This window comes from Terrapene carolina, unplaced genomic scaffold (assembly GCF_002925995.2).
Source record: "Terrapene carolina triunguis isolate 2854851 unplaced genomic scaffold, T_m_triunguis-2.0 Scaffold88, whole genome shotgun sequence".
In the NCBI taxonomy this organism is placed as follows: domain Eukaryota; kingdom Metazoa; phylum Chordata; order Testudines; family Emydidae; genus Terrapene; species Terrapene triunguis.
Window position 1 is genome coordinate 28,664,452 of NW_020664439.1, and position 24,215 is coordinate 28,688,666.

At 41.0% G+C, this 24,215-nt stretch overlaps 2 protein-coding genes across 2 annotated transcripts in view; one reads left to right on the forward strand and one right to left on the reverse strand.

The window, feature by feature from the left end:
- The window catches only part of GFM1 (G elongation factor mitochondrial 1), a 46,676-nt gene extending 39,368 nt beyond the window's left edge, over positions 1 to 7,308 (forward strand). The window contains exons 16-18 of the mRNA XM_024192662.3: positions 566 to 726; positions 2,238 to 2,291; positions 6,948 to 7,308. Of these exons, the coding sequence (XP_024048430.1) occupies positions 566 to 726; positions 2,238 to 2,291; positions 6,948 to 7,079 (347 nt within the window). The 3' untranslated portion in view covers positions 7,080 to 7,308. The remainder of the gene's footprint in view (positions 1 to 565; positions 727 to 2,237; positions 2,292 to 6,947) is intronic.
- A 3,383-nt stretch (positions 7,309 to 10,691) lies between these two features.
- The window catches only part of RARRES1 (retinoic acid receptor responder 1), a 13,991-nt gene continuing 467 nt past the window's right edge, over positions 10,692 to 24,215 (reverse strand). Inside the window, exons 2-6 of the mRNA XM_026650009.1 lie at positions 16,326 to 16,388; positions 15,302 to 15,476; positions 14,434 to 14,570; positions 11,377 to 11,439; positions 10,692 to 11,290 (exon numbers count right to left, since the gene is read on the reverse strand). Coding sequence (XP_026505794.1) covers positions 11,126 to 11,290; positions 11,377 to 11,439; positions 14,434 to 14,570; positions 15,302 to 15,476; positions 16,326 to 16,388 — 603 coding nt within the window. The 3' untranslated portion in view covers positions 10,692 to 11,125. The remainder of the gene's footprint in view (positions 11,291 to 11,376; positions 11,440 to 14,433; positions 14,571 to 15,301; positions 15,477 to 16,325; positions 16,389 to 24,215) is intronic.

The window sequence follows — 24,215 nt, forward strand, 5'->3', positions numbered from 1 at the left end:
AGTTTGGGCACCACTGGAGTAGATTATCATAATGACCCCTTCTGGCCTTAAAATCTATGATATAAAGAGTGCAAGTACTCACTGAGGGAGGTTGGAAGTCAAGACATTCTTCTCCAGTAATGTAAGAAGTACCCTTAACATTAATCATGAAAGCTCTTGACATTGTTGTGTGCCAGAATATTATTAATATCAAGTAATCACAGCCAGGATTCTCCACTAGTTCCTATGATGGTCAATGCACAAGTATAACTTATAGCTAAGTGTTACCTTTCAAAACTGCCATGGAAATCTTCAAGCTCAGGTGCAACATCTGTTTTCTCACCATTTACTGTCTTGATGATTATAATGGGAAATGAACACACTTGCCTGTCACTTTTGGCCTTATCCAAAGCACTTTGAAAAACTTGCATTGATTTCAATGGGCTTTGGACCAGGTCCTGTGGGCTAGTGGTTGAATAGAATTTTGCACGCCTGAGTTAGATAATTTTTGAAGAATGTGTAATATGCATGGATGCCGGAAGCATAAGGATGTGACTAATTCTACTTCATCTTCCTTTTTACCCAGCTGTGGAAAATGCAACTCTGTGTATACTTGAGCCCATTATGTCTGTGGAAATTGTAGCACCGAATGAATTCCAAGGAGCTGTGATTGCTGGAGTTAATCGTCGTCACGGAGTGATCACAGGACAAGATGGAGTAGATGGCTATTTCACTCTGTATGCTGATGTATGTGCCGTTCAATGTGTCTAAACCTGTTTCCTCTTTCAATGACAGACCTAAAGCTGATTTACAAGAAACTTTATGTTAAAATATACGCAAGTATGTTATGAGCAGAAGCAATTTCTTGTTTCCTCTCCTGCATTATTATTAAGTCTATGGCTGCTTTTTCTGAGCTCGAAATTTGCCTATATTAGTCTGATAAGTAAACCAAATCCAAGGGATAAGTGTGACCCGGTGGAAGAAGTTAAATGTCATTGTATAGTAATATGTAGAACAGTACTATTAAACCTATTGTAAGTCTCCGCTATTTTAGCAAAGCAGTTTCGTGCAGTGGATAGAGCATTAGACTGGGACTTGGGAGACCTGAGTTCCGTTACCTGCCCTGCCATTATATGAACTTGGGTAACTATGCCCAGCAGTCCCATCTTATAAACAGGGATATTGATACTTCCCTTGCTTTGTGCATTGAGAGGTATAGCTGAAATGCCCTTCACTGATTGAAAGGGACGCTGCCAACTTTTTTAAACTAATAATTAAGTTTTCTAGTAGAGCACACTCTAAATAATATGTCCAGACGTCTTTTTTTATTTTTTGTTTGTTTGTTTTTAAAAAGATTTTTCCTCTCTGTTGTTTACAAACGTCTTTTCAGCCAGGGGGAGAGTCTGACCAACTAACTATACAGTGAAAGCAGTGAAACCAAATATACACAAAGTCCTGGAAGAAGCACAGAGTAAACTACCTAAAAAGTAGAAGAAATATTTTTTCCTCTAACTTCTTCCAGTTATAGAAACCTGTACTGTTACAAGTAACAATTGCAGATTTTCAGACAAATGAGATTTTTTTCAAGCTGATTAGTGTCCCTTTTTACATTTAATTGTCTTGCTAGTTCAGGTTAAATGTATTTCTGAACAGTTGTAGGAGGTTCAAATACCTCAGCACAACTTATCTGTGGCTGCCTTGTCATTAATTTTCATCCCTTACCCCCCCAAAACCATTTTTTAACCACCATGGCAGCACTTTATCTCCATCTATAGCTTTGTCTACATAAGGAAAAATAATCCATTGCTGACAGTGGGTGTCAGTAACATGTGCAGCCGAATCACTGCTTAACATGGTTTAAATGCAAGTACAGCCAAGGACAAACCTTTTCAGTGCTGTTTCAGAAATTGTGGTTAAAATCTGCAGCCCTGAGATATTTCCAACTGGGACCTCTCGTGTGGAACTACAGAGTACTGAGGTTGTGCCATTAAGCTAGCTGAGATGTCCTTAAACTGAGAATGTCCTTGTTTTCCTGCTGAGCATAATGAAAATTAATGCTTTGAAATAAACACCATTTATAAAACCATATAAGAAAATCAATACTAAACGCAAAGCATAATTTTTAAAGTGTTACCAACTGGCTCTTTTGATGTCATAGTAAAGATTAGGAGAATGGAGCCTTTAATTCAAAATTACATTGAAAAATTCCTTGCTTGCACAAGAATAACATGTATAATACAATTTAAATTGGATTTCAGGTGCCACTGAATAATATGTTTGGCTACGCCACAGAACTGAGATCCTTCACAGAGGTAAGTCAGCAAATAAACTTTGGATACTTTTTGTTGAAGTATATTGGATTTACAGAAATAAGCAACCTAAGATGTGCTTATCAGTGGGTAACAATGGTGACAGCAACAATAGGAAAGAGAATCCAATTAGTTAGGGAGTAGAATCATAATATAAACATGTGCATAGCTAATGTAGTTTATTCAAGAGTACTCAACTTTTTTAGTTTCTACAGCAGTCAGAAGCTGTACAGGTGTTAGACACTTTAGGACAAAAATGGGCCAAAGATGCATGCGATGAATTATTTGTGATCTAATATTAGACACAACAATTGTAAGTGAGAGTAATAATTGGTAGGGAGGGGATGGAGTAAAGGAAGATGTGGGTTATGTTGAGCTACGGTTAAAGTAACTCCTCACTTAATGTTGTAGTTATGTTCCTGAAAAATGCAACTTTAAGTGAAACGATGTTAAACGAATTCAATTTTCCCATAAGATTTAATGTAAATGCGGGGGATTAGGTTCCAAGGAAATTTTTTGGGGCTAGACAAAAGGCATTGTATACTGTATAGTACTGTGGTTGGGAAGTGCCCCTGGCTTACCCCACACAGGCACAGCCTGCTGCAGGCAAGAATGCTAGGAAGTACCTTCGCAGCGGCAGCTTCCCTGGAGAAGAACAGGCGCAGACTTTGCCGGGAATGCTCCAGGCCCGCCTCTTCCTGTCCCCGCTCCACTGCAGGCCCACCTCTTCCCACCCCCACTCAACCTCCTCTCTGGAGCACGCCACATCCCCGCTCCTTCCCACCCCCCCCGAAAGTCCTAAGTGCCGCCAAACAGCTGTTTGGCAGCGCTTAGGACTTTCTGGGAGGTAGCACTTCCCTGCTCCTGCCCCTCCCTCCCAGAAAGTCGTAAGCATCACAAAACAGCTGTTTAGCGGCGCTTAGGATTTTCTGGGAGGGAGGGGGAGGAGTGGAGACGCGGTGCTTCCCCGCTCCTCCCCCTCCCTCCCAGCACTTCATGCTTAGGACTTTCTGGGAGGGAGGGGAAGGAGTGGAGATGCAGCGCTTCCCCGCTCCTCCCCCTCCCTCCCAGAAAGTCCTAAGCGCTGCCAAACAGCTTTTTGGCAGTGGGGAAAATGTTATGCTATACAAAACACATGGGATCTTTATAAAGGAGAAGACAAAAACATTGCATTTATTGAAAATACAACAGTTAGCATATGCTTTTTAGACACACACACACAGAGTCGGGCCAGTTGATGTTTATAGTTACCAGTCTGTTGTAGCTCGAGTCAATCTAATGGCCTCTCACTTTTTCTTGACCATCTGGACATTTGTGATGGCTTTCACACCTTATCTTTTCCTGATGCATGCATTCCTCATTCACACAATCTCTTACAAAAACCTTCAAAGGTATACAGACAGCAGTATTGTATATTCAGCAGAATACATTGTAAATCAAGCCTTGCTAAATCTTATAACTAAAACAATTCACATTGGGGCTTCAGGCCCTCAACATTCCTCTAATCTCCTTAACATAGATACAATACAAGATCCTGTCTCTTAGGCCTGGTCTACACTAGTGGGGGGGATCGATCTAAGATACGCAACTTCAGCTACGAGAATAGCGTAGCTGAAGTCGACGTATCTTAGATTGAATTAAAATTAATTACTTCGCATCCTCGCGGCGCTGGATCTACGGCCGCGGCTCCCCCGTCGACTTTGCTTCTGCCTCTCGCACTGCTGGAGTTCAGCAGTCGACGGGAGAGCGATCGGGGAATCGATTTATCGCGTCTACACTACACACGATAAATCGATCCCCGATAGATTGATTGCTACCTGCTGATCCGGCGGGTAGTGTAGATGTACCCTTACTTACTAAAACCTTAAAACAAAGAAATGTATATTTAACTAGAGTGCCTAATTTGCAATACATATAGGAAACCATAGTAGACATTATAACTTATCCTAAAACAAAAGGGTGACCATAATCAGTCATAAGGATTGTTCTGGTCTGTCAGTCCTTTCTGCTATTCAAAAGGGGTGGCTGGCAGGATAAAATCAAATCATACATTAATTCTCATAGTACAATTATAAAACCCTGCTCCTACAGAAGCGCTGGGAGGGAGGAGGAGGAGGCAGAGAAGAGGAACTTGTGCAATGCTCCCTTGTAAAGTCGCTGCTCTTCCACAGAATCTTACAAGCAGTGGACAGAGCAGGCAGCCAAACCACGTTATAAGGGAGCATTACACAACTTTAAACGAGCATGTTCCCTAATTGAGCAGCGACATCACTTTGAAACAACGTTAAGCGGGAGGACGTTAAGTGAGGAGTTACTGTACTCAAGTTGAGCACATACACATTTTGATGTTATAGTTGGGTTTTTTAATTACTATTGGGGCAACACAGAAGAAGGACTTTTAAGTAGTAGTTTGAATTAAGACAGGTAGAGGCATAGAAGAATAGAATTGGGGGAGTTTCATTCATGGAAAAAGGTACAGAGATGGAAGCAAATTTCACTGCCTTGCATCGGACTATAAGGGGAATGGCTTAGCCATACAAACAGCCAATGCCCTAGGGTGTCCAGTTCACTGTGAAGGTCCAATAAGCGTTACATATCATGTACACTGTGGCATATCATCATCTAACTTGACACCATTCTGGAGATGGGCTCCAGATTCAACTGAGGCCAGGTCTTCTAAAAGGGGAGACCTCCCCAGAGTAACCAAATTTAGAAAGGCCTGTGCCCATTGGTCTGTCTGGGTCCATGGCAGTTTCCACAGAAAACAATACAACCTGCTGGCAATTGTATGCCAGTAATTAATAGTAGCAGTAACTCTTAGAAGCAATGCCTGTTGAGAAGTTTAGAAAGGAGAGTGAAAGATTAGATCCTTGTATGATGCATTTGTACTTAACATGGTTATCATCCAAGGCTGCTATGTTCTTGCCAGAGTTTCATTGCATGTAAACTTCCTGTAGCATTACGTTCTTTTAACAATAATAATTCATGATTTTAGAAACTGTAAATGTTTACAAATTGGCTGATATTCAAACTGCAGATTCTTGGAGTTCTAGGAGATGGAAATTTCTCTCTTCTAAGCAAAAAATGTTGGTGTTGTTGGATGGTTGAAATAAAGGGCCAGATCTTCAGCTGATATAACAACAACAACAGTTATTTTGAAGTCAGTGTAGCTATGGTAATTTATACCACCTGAGACTCTGGCCCATAGTTTTCAGCTGATTAGAATATACAGCAAATGTACAGGTGTTGTCTCCTTTGTGGAAGAGAGTCAGGGGTACCATAGAGTACTGAAGGAATCAAAGCAACATATTTCATACAATCTGCATGAGGAGCCTAATCTTTCTAGGGCACTTTTTTCTTTTAGAAAGGAATGGAGAGTACTCGGAACAAACAGTTAATGGAACAGTATTGGCAGGACTGAAATTTGGAGAATTCTGCCATTTTTTCTCCCAATGAAGTTCTGTATGGCCCTGGTTCAAGAAAATCCCTATTCCATTGAAGTCAATGGGATTTATGCATGTGCATAAATCCATCCTTATTCTGGAATTGCTTAAGCATGGTCCAAAAAATGTTTTTTTTAAATAGAGTATTGCTCCCTGGGCAATTACCCTGCATCCTGGGCATAGAGTGGATCGGGAGGAGGGAATATGGGGAAAGGGTGGGGAGACAGTTGTCAGGGCAGGGCAAGTGAGAACTGAGGAGAATAATACTGCCTATTTTGAACCCCAGAGCACTGGTATGTTGTGCAGAAACCTACATTGTCTCCACACCTGGAGTCATTGCCATCAGTAGGTGTTGCTGTATAAATGCATGTTTGGTGGGAGGCAGGAAGATACGTTAAACAGGAGGACACCTCCATATTTTACAGTCAGTAAAATGTGTTTATAGATGGGTGGGCTTTCAATTATGTCTTCTACAAAAGACAAATAATAAATATTGTTACACTGAAAATGAGAATCTAAATTCTGATACCTCCTAAATATTTGCTTTGTCATTGCAGACTAATGATTTTCACATGCTTTGGGGGAAAAATTCTTCCCTAATCTTAAGTGATAATGTAAGGCATGAATTTAACACTGTTCTTAGTGTCTATCAGAATGGAAAAGCTTGGGCATAGAAGCTACTTTCCAAGTCCAATATGTGTTGCCCATTTCGAATTTCTGTGCAAGTAATGGAGATCTTTGAAAGCAGCACTTCAGCAAGCAAGATCTCCATCTTTAACAATATGAATTTTTAAGACTGTATGTTGACTTAATTACTAGAGTTACTTTTACCAAGTGAGATATTTTCTGTACATAAATCACTCACATGTGGCAGCTCAACATTCTCTGTTACATGCAGGTACTTCTACCTGTGAGGCGTTGAGTGGGTCATTATTAACAGCAGCATCAGTCTTTTCCAAAAAAAGAGGAAGCAAAATTATAACCTAGTGATGGTCAGTTGGTTGTTATAAAACTATTTGTCTCTGCTCCTTTCCAAGAAAAATATATTGTATGTGAAATAAATCTGGTCTGACATTACAGGATGCTTCATTGTGTGGCTCTGCTTGCTTTCCTGACAGTTATTACTGCATACTGCTTTGCAGAGCACTGTGCAATCTAGCTGCCAGGCATGTGTGTGTTTACAGTGTCCCTAACTTTGATTTTTTTTCCCCTTCAGGGAAAGGGTGAATATACAATGGAATACAGTAGATACCAGCCATGTTTACCTAGTGTTCAAGAGGACCTAATTCACAAATACCTAGAAGCAACAGGACAGCTTCCCGTGAAAAAGGGCAAGGCCAAGAGCTGACTTGCCTCCTCCTGAGTGTTAATTAGTAGCTTTCACAATCTTCTGACAAACTCTTTCTCCTGCAAAGCTCTGTAACCTCAGTGACTCAACACATCCAGGGCGAATAGACGAATTCAGACTGTATCAGGACCTAATCTTTATTAAAAGCTCCTTTCTTTATGATACATTCAGAAGTTACCGGCGATCACAGCTGAAATGGTCACATACAAATTCAGTTCATTAGCAAAAAAATCTATGTTTAATTATAATAATTTGTCTTTGAATTTTTTGTTTTAAAGCACTTGTATTAAAATGATGATATAATAATTATTTTATTTTGTTACTTGGGAAAATACGATACTGTGACTATTGTGCCTCTATTTTGAATCCTCAAGGATCCCGATTCAGAGGACTAAATTTACACAGCTTGAAGGGCATCAGGTGGATGAATTCTTATCCAATAGAATGAAATTTGCCCTTGAAGGCTGCTCCCAAACCGATCCCTTTGCTTCTGCAAGTCACTCATTAGCAATATGTGATTTCAGGAAGTGAACATAGATATTTATTTTACTCTGATTCCAAAACAAAATTCTAAGATCTTCCAAAGTCATAAATAATCCGCCATCCAAATTTATCTGTCAATGCAATTTGCTGCTCACCCGCGCTGCTCAGGACAGATGAGCCCACTAGAGTGAATTTGAAAAAAATAGCCCGAGATTTAGGATTATACCAGCCTTAAATAGAATTAAAGTGAATATCCTTCATAAACTGAAATGTATTATGGATTTAGCTACTATTTCATTTGCTTGCCCATCACCAGGTTCTCTGCCTTTCCAATGGGATCTTTGTGTGACTGCCTAACAGACAAAAACAAACAAAAGCTGTGCTAATTCTTCCCCAAATCTCACATTCAAGAAGGTAGTTTTATCCACCATTGTAATTGGCATCAACAGTGATCCTCAGAATCAATTAATTAGTTCCCATCAGGTGGTTGCACAGAGTAAATGCCAGGCTATTATAATTGGGCAAGAGAGAGGATATTGTTCATGTGCTTTAATTAGAGTTTTTATTACCTAGACAAAAGAATAACTTAGATTTTTCACATGCACATTTGTTTGTCCCTGACCACTCCAACTCCTGCTATGCTTACAACATTCTCTGCAGATTTTCAGTTAACAGGCCATGGGTTGGGGATGGGGTGTGAAGCTCAAAATCAAGAAAGCGTTTTGGGACAACGTTCCCGGCACCTTGTTCTAGTTGTCCAGACACAGAACAGAACTGTGGTGACGTGCTTTGCATCAGCATTCACAAAAAGATAGCGAAGATGGTTATTTTTAAATAACTATTGTAAACAAATACAATTTCAAGGATTTGCCAGGTGCACATAGACACAAAATAGATGCATCTATCTCCATGCACACTAAACCTCATAAGATCAAATCCTGCTTGCCCTGCTCATGTATGTAGCTATTCTCACCTGGAGTAGTCTTGTGAACAAGATCAACTGGATTTGGCCTTTAAAAATGCCCCACACATTGCTTATTCTTTTTTAATCAAGTAAAATAAATGTTCTAGCAGGAACTTCCTTTACCACAAACAGGTAAACCCCCTCATAAAAGTAATAAGGATATATTTGAGAAAGTAAAAACTGGGTAATTGTCACTTTTTTCCATATATTTGTGGCCCTCATTTTGTCCTCTTATCAGAGGATCATTTTTTTTTAACAAATAGCTTACATAGACACAGATTTATCCATCTAAAGGTCACAAGTGTTTCCTGAATTTAGGTTAAAAATCCCTCTACAGGGATACAGTGTTATGTGGTTATTGAAGGGACTGACAAAAGCCGGTTGCTCAATATACATGGCCTTAGAATAACACTCAGAATTTAGGCCCTAATTCTGATCTCACACTAGTGTTAATTGGAGAAATTCCATGTTAGTCAGTGGAATTACACCAATATAAACCCACATGAGTGACTAAGAATCAGCCCCTATACATTTCTGGGTTGTTTGGTGGGAGAAGTTTCTTTTAAGACAAGAGGTTACCTAACAAGGATGGTGTCTTGCACAGGTTTTGTTGGCTCCGTAACATGGTAACACAGTCTGTGTAAGGAGTTTAGGTAACCGTTCAGACCGCTCCATTGTTTTCTGTTTGAATAGTAACCATTAGTTTGTTCAAGGAATTTTTAGGGGTCACTTCTAGCTTTGTATCAGTCACCAATCTCAATTTTTATGGAAAAAGAGGCAGTGCTCCTACACTTTCAGTAAATGACTAGTCCATTGCATCAGGTGGGTGAATTTCAGCTGTTCATAGGTTTGTGAGGCAGCTGTCCTTTCAGGGCGAAAGAACAGAAAGGACCAAAACATTCTAACAAAGTAGCAAAGCTTTGAAAATATATATTTTGTTGAATCTGGGCTTACTTATTGAAATACCATTATTTAATTTACCCCTATCTCCATACAGCCTGAGCTTGATGACTCTGATTAAAACATTTGGGAGAATTTAGCCAATAATGTAGACAGGGCCAGCTTTAAACCGATTCACCCGATTCCCCGGAATCGGGCCCCGCGCCTAAGGGGGCCCCGCTCCTGGGGTCTTTGGCAGCATTTCGACGGCGGGGGCTCCGGTGCCGCGGAAAACCCGGATCGGACCCCCCGCTGCCGAAGTGCTGCCGAAGCCCCAGACCACCACCAAGTATTCCAATTGGGCCCCGCGGGTCATAAAGCCGGCCCTGAATGTAGACCATAGTATTTCACCTGTTGCAAGGCATTCCCTTAACTTGTTATAAGTAAAAATGCTGTTTTCCTTGCTATTAAGAAGATCCCAGCTAGATTGGCATAGATTTAAGAGTGGGAGGTGAGGGGACACCCCACTTGCCCTAAACCTAGAACACATGGCTTAGGGCAAGGAATTTTGAGTGAAAAACTATGAATGTTCTTACAAAAGGACTTTAATATGTTTGGGATGGGGCAAAAAGGCAGCAGTAGGAAAGACAGTCTGGGAGTACTAGCTGGGTAACTTGAAAACAGCTGTGTTTTGCTAGAGCCCTGCTGTGGGGCTACATCTATACAAAGCTTTTTCTGTTCTATCCATCTTTGTTCAAGGTAATAACATGAACTCTGTGCATATTGTAAACAAAAATAGACTAGGAATGACCATCCTGGGTCTTTGTCCTCATTTTTCTTCCGACAAATTTGTACTTCTCCAAGCAAATTGTTCCAGGCTGTCTGCACGCTGAGGAAGATGACACTACATCAATTTTTGCTCTGGCCATATTTTCACAGTTGCCTTCATAGCCATGAGGGCGAGAAACTTTTTTTTTTTTTTAAATGAAAGCTTAGATAATGGAGCACAATGTTGTGTCGAGTAGCTTGTGCACTAAAGATGTTGTCACAGAACAGTGGAATACACCAGATTTTTCTTCTTGGTTTATGTTTATTTTAGTTTGTGATAGAGAATGTTTTCTCTGCCTTGCCTGTTGCTCTTTACAGAAGTGTTGCCTAGGCTAGGCTGCAGCCTGTAATGGCCATGGATTTGGAACCAATGCCCACAATGGAGATTGCTTGGAGTTGCTGAGGATAAGGAATGAATCAGCAGTGTCATGCAAAAATAAAACACAATTTCCTCCAAATGTAATGGTATTTGTTTTACTGTTGATATAAGTTAAAAGCTAACATAATATTTCTGGTCAAAAATGTAAAAAAATTAGTAGACAAATATTTTTCTTATGGAGATGGAAAATGAATACTTTTCTCAAGACTTTTATCCACATATATTAACTTTGTTCACATTCTGAGTTACAGCTAAGTAATTTAGTGACATAAAATCAAGGGTGTGTGTATATATTTTATAAGGACATTTTTAGGTAGCTATATAGAATGTGTGATTTCTTTCATTTAAGAAATTCTACAGAGATTTATTTTTGGTGAAAGTTGACTAGTTAAAAGGCTTCAAATTCATTGCAATACAATTTGTGTAGAAAAGTTATCACAATACCGATTGGAACTATTAATGCAAGATTTTTTTCCATTTCAAATCTTTATATAAAAGCCAACATTAATCTTTTTAAAAATTTGCTTCTTCCTCATTGAAAATTCCATTAGTAGACCCAGATTCTGTTCCAGACCCTTCTCCAGATTCTGATCGCTGATTCTCTGACAAGCAGAAGTACTTCACTTTCAGGGGATGACCAGGAGTCCAAATGACACGGAGGTGGCATGAAATCATTTCCTGGAGAGCAAACAAAATCAAGGTTATCTCTACATTGTCTTTTTTTGTTGATGAAAAGAGATTTCAGACAATATGTGGTTTTGTACCTGTGTTGGAATTTCATGTAGTACAACCGAGTAGTCAAAGTCAATCGAATCATCTTTAGTTATCTGGATGCACACAAAAGACAATGAAGAGGGTCAATCAAAATTAGACTAATGTTCAGAAGCAATTCTTCCTGGCACCATTAGTAAGGCCAGTTGGATATTTAATACATGCTGTAGCTTTTTGATTCCATACACTTAATAATTTTTGTTGCCCTTCTCTGTATCTCTTTTGAGATGAGGCAATCAGAATTGTATGCAGTATTCCAGGTGTAGGCATACCATGGATTTATATAGTGGCATTATGATATTTTCTGTTTTATTATCTATCCTTTTCCTAATGGTTCGGAACATTCTGTTAGCTTTTTTGACTGCTGCCGCACATTCAGCGGATTTTTCAGAGAACTATCCACAATTCCAAGATCTATTTTTTGCATGGTAAAAGCTAATTTAGATCCCATCTAGTGAGATCCTTTTGTAACTCTTCACAGTCTGCTCTGGACTTAACTATCATGAGTAATTTTGTATGTTCTGCAAATTTTGCCACCTCACTATTTACCCCTTTTTCCACATCATTTTTGAATATGTTGAAGAGCACTGGACCCAGTACAGATCCCTGGGAGACACTACTATTTACCTCTCCCCATTCTGAAAACTGACCGTTTATTCCTATCCTTCGTTTCCTGTCTTTTAACCAGTTACCACTCCATGAGAGGACCTTTCCTCGTATCCCATGACTGCTTACCTTGCTTAGGAGCCTTTTGTGGGGGACCTTCTCAAAGGCTTTCTGAAAGTCCAAGTACACTGTATCCACTGGGTCACTCTTGTCCACATGTTTATTGACCCTCTCAAAGAATCCTAATAGATTGGTGAGGCATGATTTCCCTTTACAAAAGCTGTGTTGACCCCTCCCCAATAAATGTGTCTGATAATTCTGTTCTTTACTATAGTATCAACCAATTTGCCTGGTACTGGAGTTAAGCTTACTGTTAGGCTTACTGTTCTGTAATTGCCAGGATCACCTCTGAAGCTGTAGGCACCAAATACCACTTATTGAAATGGCTAAATATGGCCATAGATGCTGAAGGGTATGTCTTCACTACAGAGTTAACATGGGGTTTGCCTCTAACTCTCCTCCATCCACACACAAAACCCTCTCACCCAAGTGTAGTGGTGTGTTTTCAGCCTGAGCTAGCTGGCCCTGCTGGGGCTGTCGGTTAAAGCTCAGATGCTGCTTTCGCTTGAGCTAGTAACCTCACTTTGAAATGATGGCATCAGCTAAATCACTCTAATGCTGATAGTCCTCTAGTGCAGCCCACAATTTCTCCCATGTAACCAGAAGGAATGACAGTTTCTCCCACAATTCACTGGGAAAGAAGCATGGCAGCTCAGCTTACTTCAGCACAAAGAACCATGGGATGTGCCCCAAGAACTCCTAGTGATATATATAGCGGAGTGCAGCACCAGTGAGGACACAGTAACTTGGATATGGCTTTGCAGTTTGGCTGATCACACCTGGGCTAGGTGAACCCAAGATGCTCAGAGCTGGATGCTGTTCACCTGAGTTAACTGGGCAATGAAGACTTATCCCAGGTTCAAGAATCCTACCTCATCAACTACTAGAGGGTGCCACTGAGAAAAGGATCTTTCATCTTCCCATAGTTTGAATATCAAACTTTTCTTCTGAAAATCTGGCCCTAAACACCTAGAGCAAAAACTAAACACATTGTGCGTATCGATCATAGAAGTTAGAGATGGAAATAACCTATTTGATCACTGATTCCATACCCTCCGGATACAAGATATAATCCCCTGAGAGAGGGCAGCTCAAATATTCAACTAGCATTATACTTAAGCTTAGCTAAAAGGCCAAAAGACAACTGGAATGAGTTAGTATAAAGCAGACATGGGCAAACTACGGCCCACGGGACCGTCCTGCCCGGCCCCTGAGCTCCCAGCCGGGGAGCCTAGTCCCCGGCCCCTTCCCCATTGTGTCCCACCCCCCCACAGCCACGCCGCCGCGCAGGCCGCACTCTGGCCCGCCGCTCCCACTGGGCAGCTTGGGGAGTGCAGCTGGCTCTGGCCGGGTGTCGCGGCTGGGAGCTCCTGCTTCTGGTAAGGGGGCGAGGAGTGGGGGGGTTGGGTAAGGGAGCAGGAGGTCCTGGGGGGCAGTCAGGGAGGAGGGGACAGTTGGATGGGGCAGAGGTTCTGTGAGGGTGGTCACAGGATGGGGAACAGGGAGGGTTGGGAGTGAGAGTCCCGGGGGCCTGTTGGGGGGCCTGTCAGGGGGCAGGGATGTGGATAGGGGTCAGGAGGGCAGTCAGGGAACAGGGGGGGTTGGATAAGGGGGTGGGATCCTGGGGGGCAGTTAAGGGAGGGGGTTCCTGGGAGGGGGGTGGTCAGGGGACGAGGAGCAGAGGGCAGTTGGATAGAGGGTGGGAGTCCCGTGGGGGGCTGTCAGGGGGTGGGGTGTGGATAGGGGTCGGGTCAGTCAGGGGACAGGGAGCGGGGGGTTGGATAGGGGGCGGGGGTCCCGGGAGGGGGCGGTTAGGGGACAAGGAGCAGGGGGAGTTGGATGGGTTGGAGGTTCTGAGGGGGGCAGTCAGAGGGCGGGAAGTGGGAGGGGGTGGATAGGGGGCAGGGGCCAAGTGTTTGGGGAGGCACAGCCTTCCCTACCCGGCCCTCCATACAGTTGCGCAACCCCGATGTGGCCCTCGGGCCAAAAAGTTTGCCCACCCCTAGTATAAAGTCAGTATGTTACAGTAACACGGGGTCAAATCCTCACTCTCATGTTTAGTCCTACGGAAATCAATGGAGGTACTTGCATAAGTGAAGCAAGCAGGATTTGGCTCACACTTTGTACTAACATTTTTTGCTATAAATTCTTGGACAAAATAAGTCATTTTTGATTGAAATACTTGCACTTCGGATACTGAGATCTTGTATGAATCTGATATTTGACAGTGACTATGAGCTGCTGATTGCTGGTTTATTGTGCGTTGCTTATTGTGAGATGATGTGTTAACCTTGTAATGCAGATTTAATTTCAGCTTCACTTACCCACTGCTTCACATTCTTGACTTGTGCCATGAAATAGCCTAAGTTCTCTGTTGACTTTTCCCACATTAGGTAACTGCTGCCAGCAACTGCCAAAGCCCATGCTGGCTCCAAGGCTGGTTCAATATTTCCATAGCTGTCTGAAAGGGGAAGTAAAAGACAGTGATGTAAAAATAATTCTGCTTTTATATCAGATACACAAGAAACCACTTTTGCACTGACACTGGATTACCCCCAGGAAGTAACTGTTTCCTCAAAGTCTGTGTTGCAATATTGAATGGGGAGGGTAATGAACTGATAATAAGCTTATTGTAGTTACAGAAATACAAAAGCATGGGCTGACCCTGATGGAATTGAGTTTAGCACGCAACACTATCCACTGGGTCCCCACAATGAAGAAACCCAATCTCCATGATGACAGAGTTATAATAAGCCTATCCAGAGTGGATGAATGACTGAGGCACATTATCACTCTATTTCCAGTATACAAATATTCTGCTAGTCAGTCCCCTATGTGCCTCCTCTCAGTTGAGGGAACACCAGTGGCCTAAAAGACACTTGTTACTACCGTATGATTTCCCTAAAAACAGTTAGAGTGGGTCTTTCATTGCAGAATTTTGCACAGAATTATTTGTAGTCTAATTATACAGATATCTCTAGTCCATCATGTTGTCTTCATCCTGCAAAGCCCAGAACGTTTTTTCAGGAATCTTCAGGAATGTTGGCCCCTTTTTTAAAGCTCTTTGTTTTAAAGCTGCTATTGTCAAAATAAATATCTTTAAAAGACGTTTGTGCATATTTGCTTGGTTTTGTAGTGGTTACAAAAACTGCTTAGTACAAAATTTAAAATAATGACTGAAAGGGAATGTACCAGGAATATCATTTCCAGTGATTGGTTTGGTTTGTTGCCTCATTTTTTTGTAAAAGCTGTAGTCATCTTCTCGGGTTTGCTTCTGATCTTTGGTATATGTGCAGTTTATATTAACAGCAGGTCGAGGTTTCCTCTTCAGGTAGAGCACTGTAGCAAGGCAGGTCCCAACGTTTTGCTAAAAACATAAATATCAGAGCGATTATATTTCACTCCATGTCTTTATGTGCATGCACCACGTTTTAAAAACAAAACAAAAAAACTCCATTGTGTTAATCTTGGAGGCACAGCATATATAGTAGGCACGTTATGTGAAACTATATAGGATTTGTATAGAGTTAGGAGGATTGGGGCAAACACCTATGATTTGTCAGTTATTGCTTTTGCACTTCTCTTGAAGTAAACAGTGTTCAGAAAAAATACAGTCAAACCAGTCCTGAGCAACAGACAAAAATTAAGTTGCTTAACAGAGCTGGTCTTCTAGTACAGGGGAGCAGAGCTGTCCATGGTTCACTTTGGGATAGTCTCTCTCAGGACAGAAGATTAACTGATAAGAGAGGTCTCTTGGACAAGTTTTCACTGTATAATAAATATGGACTTTATTCAGAGAAGAGCTACGGATTCATTTTAAAAATCATTCTGTATGTGGTAGATCTGCCTGTAATGGAAGCCCAGATTCATATGGTGAAATCAGTAATGATAAATCCCCAGTAGAGTGTAAGTGCAGTGAGGGTTATAATTTCAACAAATTCATCAAGTACTTATTCAGATTTTGGAGTGTGGACACCACAGGAGATACATTTGGATAATGAGGGCCATACTGTGCCATTGATTTTGACATCAATAGGAAGTTTGACTTAAAAGCTTGATGGGACAATATAGCTCCAGGTCAGGATTATCCTCCTCAGGCATTGAGCAAAATAAACCCTATGAAGAATCCACTCACAAAAGCATTGAAATGACCTGTGTTTTTAGGAGTAAGTATTGTACTTTGTGTAGGAAGGACCATCTTACATTACAAACTTACGCTGCTTTTGTAGTCTTCTGTAGTGAACTGCAGGTAGTACTTATGTCCAATTCCTGGGATAGTCTGGAAGTGAGAGAAACACGATCTTTATAAAAGGGGAAGTTCAGATTGTATTTTAGCACATATTGTTCTGGCTGCCTAGGAAGATCATCATTAAAATATTTACTGATTATTGCTAAATACAGTATTCAGGTGATAGCACGGAAACCCACGCCGTGGCTTTCCCTTGTATCCAGTGTGGGCACTACAGTGTGATATTAGGGACAAGACAGCGATGCATTATTAGAGGTGGTGTCTGGGGTCACTTTTGCCTTGCTTTGGCTGTCCAATCTGAAATTAAAGATCGCATGGTACTACTTGAAAAGATGAGGGGATAACCTTAGTGCCCTACTAACTATTCCTGTTCTTATTAAAACCAGTTTTATAATGTCCAAGGCTACGAATAAGCATACAGGGCCTGATCCAGCTCCCAGGAATGGAAATGGAAAGAGTTCCATTGACTTCAATAGCAGCAGGAGCTGATCCGTAAATGGCTGGTTTATGTGCTGACATAATAACTACTCTACCACGCCTAACTCTTTAAGAGATTTGGATACAAAGCATTACAGAGAAAGGCACCGTCTACATTACTAACACCAATGCCCAGAAACTGTTCATAAGACCCCCTTTTTTTTTTCTTAAACAAGAAGCTTGAACTAGTTTAGCTTTACCACCAATTGAAAGGGGTGTAATTTGGTGCATATATTTTTAGAAAGATGTTTGAGTCTCCCAAGTTGCTTCAGAAATTTAGTTATGCCCCATTTCTACTTGAAGCAAAATTGTGCCAATTGAGCCAGCTTTAAAAATCAGCATAGTGTAAAACTAAACTCTGCTGTTCTTTCTCCGTTCAATTTGTTCAATCTATCAAAAGCAAAACTTAATAGTAGCACCACAGCTGCTATGAAAATAGGTTCTATTTTAGTCCCAGCTATGAGCAATGAAAACCAAATGCAGTCAGGGGAGCACAAATATGTATATGCATTTGTTACAGAACAATACAAATTACTACTAAGGACCCTATCCAGCCCAAAGACATCTATGCAGCTTCAAGTCTACAAAGGCCCTGCAAGTCTGTAAATGTTTCTGCTAACCTACACAGTCATAGACTCTGCTGCTTCTTCTGAAGGGCCATGGAAACCAATTTCAGCTTTGTGTCTGCCTTTGTCTATTCTGTTCCCAGGGCACAGTCATACATGGTCGCTGCATTCCCAATGACCTAGAAACCAGGTGAGTTCTTCCTCGGCTGACTTTCAGATGGGATCTCTGTCAGGAAGAAGTGATGATCAGGGCCCACTGGACAGAAGATTCTTCCCTCCTCATTATACTGAATGCCAAATTAGTGTGAGTCCACTCTGAATAATAATTAATTATTACTGATAATGCTGTTATCACAGAGTAGCAAAGTAGAGTGTGCAAAGGCTACTTCCTTCACTTTATCAGAAATAATGTTGTCTAAAAATGTAACCCAAACTTCCGTTTGATTGTGGTTTTTCATGTGATAGATAAGTAAAAAAGGACATGTTTGACAAAGATAAAGGCAGAAACCTTCCAAAACCACTGTTAGATATGGACATCAAGCTGATTCACATTGAAAGTGCATACAGCCTAAGAGCTGTCTTTGCAGCAGTCCTGCAAACACTTGTGTATGTGCTTAACTTTATGCACCCACGGGGCCACGAGTAGTCTCATTGACTTCAACTGGATTCTACTCACAGTGCATAAAATTAAGAAAGAAATAGTGGAGATATCCCATCTCCTAGAACTGGAAGGGACCTTGAAAGGTCATTGAGTCCAGCCCCCTGCCTTCACTAGCAGGACCAAGTACTGATTTTGCCCCAGATCCCCAAGTGGCCCCCTCAAGGATTGAACTCACAATCCTGGGTTTAGCAGGCCAATGCTCAAACCACTGAGCTATCCCTCCCCCCCGAGCACATGTATAAGTAAGTCTTTGCAGGATCTGGGCCTTAGAGAGGTGATGAAGAAACATGCAAGTATGTCCACGAACCATTCTGCCTGGCTGCGTGTAGTCTCCAAAATTAACTCAGAGCATGTATCCTGTAGTTTATATATTTTACTGAAAAGTCAGAAAAAACAAAACACTGGTCTGAAGATGGTATAGGAGTACAATACTGGGCACAGCATTCCAGCCCCAAATGTGGAGCTTATATTAAGGAATGTTTTAAAGCCAGGGTAGTACAGTTTAAGATTCTGTACTGAAGAGGATGATAGTCTAGATTCAAAAGAATGAAACTCACCTCTTCAGATCAGTGCTGGAAAGACAAGGTGGTATTTTTGAACATAGCCTACGGGAGTTCCCTTAATTACATACAGTTTAGTTGTCTCATGTCGCACACTGATTTACAAGTGAAGACTGAGTCTATCATCCCTGAAGATGCTAGCAGGTAAGAGACCCTCACATCTCATCAGAAGTTTCAGTTCCTAAAAGCTATGACTCAAACAAAAAAGATTCAATTCTTGCTGAGTGGAAATAACCAATGGCCCCACAGTTAGCAGACAGGTTCAGGAGACTTTTGGAAACTGGAAAATCTGAGCACAGAGGTGCTGGAACAATTTGTATAGTGGGCATACTAAGAGCCATTGAACCAAACTGTAAACCCTGTATATGATGGAAACCACTTCAAGCCAGGGGGTGCTGCAGCAGCAGCCCAGCACCCCTACTTCTAGCACCTATGTCTGAGCATGCAAATTTGAAATGTGGCATTTTTCAGATCTGCAAATCTTGTCACTATGGTTTAACATTGCAGTCCTTCATGATGATGATTGCTGACTGAAGTGGTTCAGCAAGATTCCTCAGTGGATCTTTACAGAAACACTTCAACTAACAACTCTAATTCTGAAGTGGTCTGCTTAACCACAGAATATCCTGGTACAAAGTGCACTCAAGTTGCACAGAAACTAATATGTAAGGGTCAGATTCTGAAAAACACAAGTCCCATTGTACCACTCAAATTAGTAAGCACTAAGCCTGATAAGTATTTGCAGGATCTGCTCCTTCCTTTGCTAGTCAATCACTTATCTTCCCACTAACTTTTGTATTTTTCATTTTTTGCAAGCAGGGAGTTTGAGTGGTTTGGGAGCTACTGAACATATACAGGTAAAGGGTGTTTATAAATGAGTTATTTATCTATTGAAGGCTTTTGTTTGTAAATTAATATTTTGCATCAGTTAAATGGCTGGGATGTTTGCACATTTTTCTTTGATAAAATCAATTATAAGAAAATCAAACCAAATGACTCTATTTGGATGTTGTCATACAGATTTTCCCTTAAGGGGTTGTCTATATTGCAGTGCCTAAGTATTTTATTTGAGAGTGCTAGTTGTTTACCAAATGTGTGTGTTTAAATGAAAGGGTAATTACTGTATGATAGCAAAAATTGCTACAATTTGTTAATCTTACATTTGTTTTGCATGAGATCCTCTCCAAGTGAACAGCGAAAAGAATTCTGGCTGTTTGTACAATGTTAGAGGTTAGAACCCTGAGCAGATGTGCACATATTTTACTTATCCAAACTTGGCTGTCCTTCCCCTCACACACACACATCATATTTTTCTCCAGGCAGCTATTACTACCAAATGTTTGTAAAATTTTACTAGGAGAGCAAAGCTGTGGACCTGTCACCTGCCCTATGTATATACACTTGGTTATATATTCCAGATAAGAGGCAACAGTGGATTAGCCACTTGCACAACTTTAAAATAGCCTGTACCTTTACAAACAGGAGAGTTTGGCCTCAGATCACTTCGGGGAGGGCAGGGAGACTGAATGTTGACCCTCATAATCTGCTTTTCTTTTCTTTTTCCCTTCCACTTTGAGCCCTGGCTAAAAATGTGTTGTCCTTTTGATCTACTCAACTGTCAAGTCAAAATGACAAAGGCTATTAAATGAACAGGCATTCTTAGTATAGTAACAAAGTAGCTGCCTGGAGTTTTATGAGCGACTTATGAAAGTGTTATAAGTGTTTGTGGCATAGAAACCAAAACCCAATATTGTGAGGGATTGAGCACCCAAGGAGGCATTCAGCACTAAGGAGAGATGGTCCCTATGTCAGCTTGCAATTTAGCCTTAAAGGGACACAAGGAATTATTTCCATATATTGCATAGCAGAAAAAAACATTCTAGGGTCCTGTGTTTACACAGATAACATGAAATAATTACCACCAAGGGGATTATAACACTTTTATAATAGAAGAAATGTGGGTTTGAGACTGCCATTGACAGTGAGTGTGTGTGTGTGTGGGGGGACTTCTGAACCCTTGGGGAGCCTCGTTAAAGTCACTGCAGCCTTGCAGAGATGCAGCAGTCTGCCCGTAGGCTATTAAGTGCAGCATCGGGGCTTTGAGGCTTAAAATACTTAAGTGGCTTAAGCCACTGTGTAGTTAAGCCAAAACGTCCCTATCAGAAATGTCCGAAGTCATATAATAAATGCTGTGTTTTTCCTTCCATGATGCTTATCCTTAATGGTGGCCTAATCCCTTTCTGCCTCTTGAGAAACATTTTCATTTTATTATTATTGCTGAAATAACTTTAAGAATGACAATCAAATTTCATGACAAAACACTGCAGTAGTTTCATTTTATTTGTTTAAAATAAATATTAATGAAGGAAATAAAAGCTATCATAATTTTGTATATATCTGTTATCATGTAAGTATAGAATTATGTGCTTCTTGAAATGGATGTAGTCTCCTTATTTGTAACTACACCGTCTGGTACATGGGTATTTAGAAAATTTTCAAGGCTGAGCTGCAAAGCTAAAGTACAAACTGACTTAAGTATAGTTTTTCTATTTCCCTATCTACACAATGGGGGCAGCAGCTGGCACAGAAATAAGTTTTTATTTTAACTAGCCTTTTTAAAATTCTTCCTTTCCTGCCTTCTGGGAAAAGATTTTCATGTCTTCACTTTCACTCTCACTTCAAGGTTAGCTGATATCCCAGAATGCATTATTACATGACCCCAAGTCCCTGGGTCAAAATGAGACCTCTGGTATATAGCACATCAAACAATGGATGCTGGGTTATTGTCAGCCAACCAGGAAGTGTCTGGAGGATTTCAGAACAGGAAAGAAAATAATTTAACGGGTTACGTTGACATTTCTCTGCTGAATGTCTGAGCTGATGGATACTTAGCTTATTGTTGGGATAAACTTCATCCAACTTCCAGGATAGATTTTCAGTTCTCAGTATACTAGAATAGCTGCTTTAGACAGGACTGCCAAGTATCATGCACCTTGAGTGACACTCATACACCTAGCAGCCCTGTCATTATCCCTGCAAACTAACTGAGATGTCAAGTGTTCTGCTGGGCTGTGGGGATAGCCAGCAACTGTTACTCCTGGCTCTGTCACGCGGCTCCCATGGCTCCCTGGTGGGAAGGAGCAGCCAGCAGTATTGGCAGCAGCAACTATGGGAACAAAAAGTGAGAGGGGCACAATACTGGCCCCAGGTTTCCCCCAATCTTTGCACTGACTTCAGTGGGCTCTGGATCAGGCCCAGAGTGACTTAATTAAAACAAAGTATCAGTCGTACACAATGATCATCGTTCTTATAATTATAAGAAAATTAAAAAACACTTGTTCACCTCGGGCCAGGAAATTTGTATTTCTTTGTAGTCCCTAAAGAGTTAACTTTCCTTCTCTTGTCTTTCATTTAGAGTAGAGATTTCTAACACAGGAAATTATACTGTTCAGCATCATGATAAATTTCTGAAGAGAGAACTCAACCCCTAGAACTATACGCTCTAATAATGCATGACATTGGAATTTGAGCAAGTGCTGCTGCTTGGTCAAAAGATTAGGAAGTTTTACCTTTGTTGTCAGTTTCCCTTTTCCCCATTCAAATACACTTTCTAAAATTATGGGGCGGGGGTGGAATCTAATAGGTTTTATAAAACATTTTCAACTATATTTTGGACATAAACTACTTAAGTGTTTGTTTAAGCAAGGAGCACAAAATGAAATAGAGATAAGATTTCAAGGTTTTTAAGTAGGAAATCAATTAATTCATAACATACACTTAGGCCTGGTCTACACTGGGGGAAGGGGGGGAAAAATCGATCTAAGTTATGTTACATGAATAACAGCTGAAGTCGACATACTTAGATCCACTTACCGCAGTGTCTTCACTGTGGTAAGTCAACGGCTGACGCTCTCCCATCGATACTCTGCCTGCGCCTCTCACCCCGGTGGAGTACTGGAGTCGACAGGAGAGCGCTTGGCGGTCGATTTATCGTGTCTAAACTAGATGCGATAAATCGAGCCCCGCTGGATCGATCGCTGCTCGTGGATCCAGCAGGTAATGTAGACAAGCCCTTAGTGTATCCATATCAAATTCTGTTACAAATATTGCTATCTAAAGAAGCAGGGTCATTTAACCAAGTATATTAGAATGGAGATTATTTAGCCCTGTTTACATGTCTCCTTATTAATTTGTCTTTCTCTGGCCAGGCGGGCTAGTGTGATTCTCTGTAAAATCCACTCAAAGCTGCTCCTGAGTGTCAGTTTTTTGGGTATTGCTTCATTGTTGTACCTGATATGGTGGGTTGTGAGGGCAGAATTTTAAACCTGAAGTGATTCAGGCTGTGGCCAGCCTCTAGGAAGGAAAAGATGACTCACCCAGGGGAATGAAACATACCTGTGTTTTCAAAGCACTGGTTTCTCTCAACATAGTGGCCTCAGATCAAACTTTGTCAATTTCAAAACCTTGCTTTTGACAAAGTCCCAGAGCTAGAACCTTTAACCTGTCTGCATGCTCTCTTAGGTCTGTCTGTTTTATGATTGGCAACTAAGAAACAGCATCAAGAGGTAAAAATGTAAGGCACTTGGGACAGTTAGTGTTTTGAGCTATGATAGCTTGAGGATTGTCCCAGCCTATTTACAAAGTCTTTGGTGCTGTTTCTTGGCAGCTTTCATTTAATTTCAGATTATCTAAAATCCTACCACATCCCCACCTCATGACTTCAGATTTCTTTCAAGGCACAAACATGTTACATTGAAGAGTCACTCTGCTTGCCTTCCACTAGCTTTAAGCATAGGACTTTCGTTGTGTGCAAAATGTCATTTTATGTATGTTTCAGAAGAGGCTGACACCAAGGTAATATCTATTTACCATATATGGAGAAATAAGAGCTAAGGCTGGAAGCACTGACCTAGATTTTTCGGTTAGCCCATAACATGCTAACATGTAAAAGCACGCTCAGTGGCTATGCCCATTTCTATCAGACACCATTGATTTCAGTACGATTAATGCCATAGGGCAATAGGTGTTCTCCTTTGCTGCACATTTTATTCTCTTACAGGACACTGAAATTGTTAATTTAATCCAAAATGTAATCTAAACTCTACAAGTTTAAGGAAGTAGATGATTTTTCTCTCTTGCAGTCATAGCAAAAGATATTATAATCACATACACATAAGAACATAAGAATGGCCCTACTGGGTCAGACCAATGGTCCATATAGCCCAGTATCCTGTCTTCCAACAGTGGCCAATGCTAGGTGCCCCAGAGGGAATGAACAGCACAGATAATCATCAAGTGATCCATCCCCTGTCGCTCATTCCCAGCTTCTGGCAAACAGAGGCTAGGGACACCATTCCTGCCCATCCTGGCTAGTAGCCATTGATGGACCTATCCCCCATGAATTTATCTAGTTCTTTTTTGAACCCTGTTATGGTCTTGGCCTTCACAACATCCTCTGGCTGGTTGACTGTGCGCTGTGTGAAGAAATACTTCCTTTTATTTGTTTTAAACCTGCTGCCTATTAATTTCATTTGGTGACCCCTAGTTCTTGTGTTAAGGAAGTGTTGTTTACTACTTTTCATATCTACTTTCT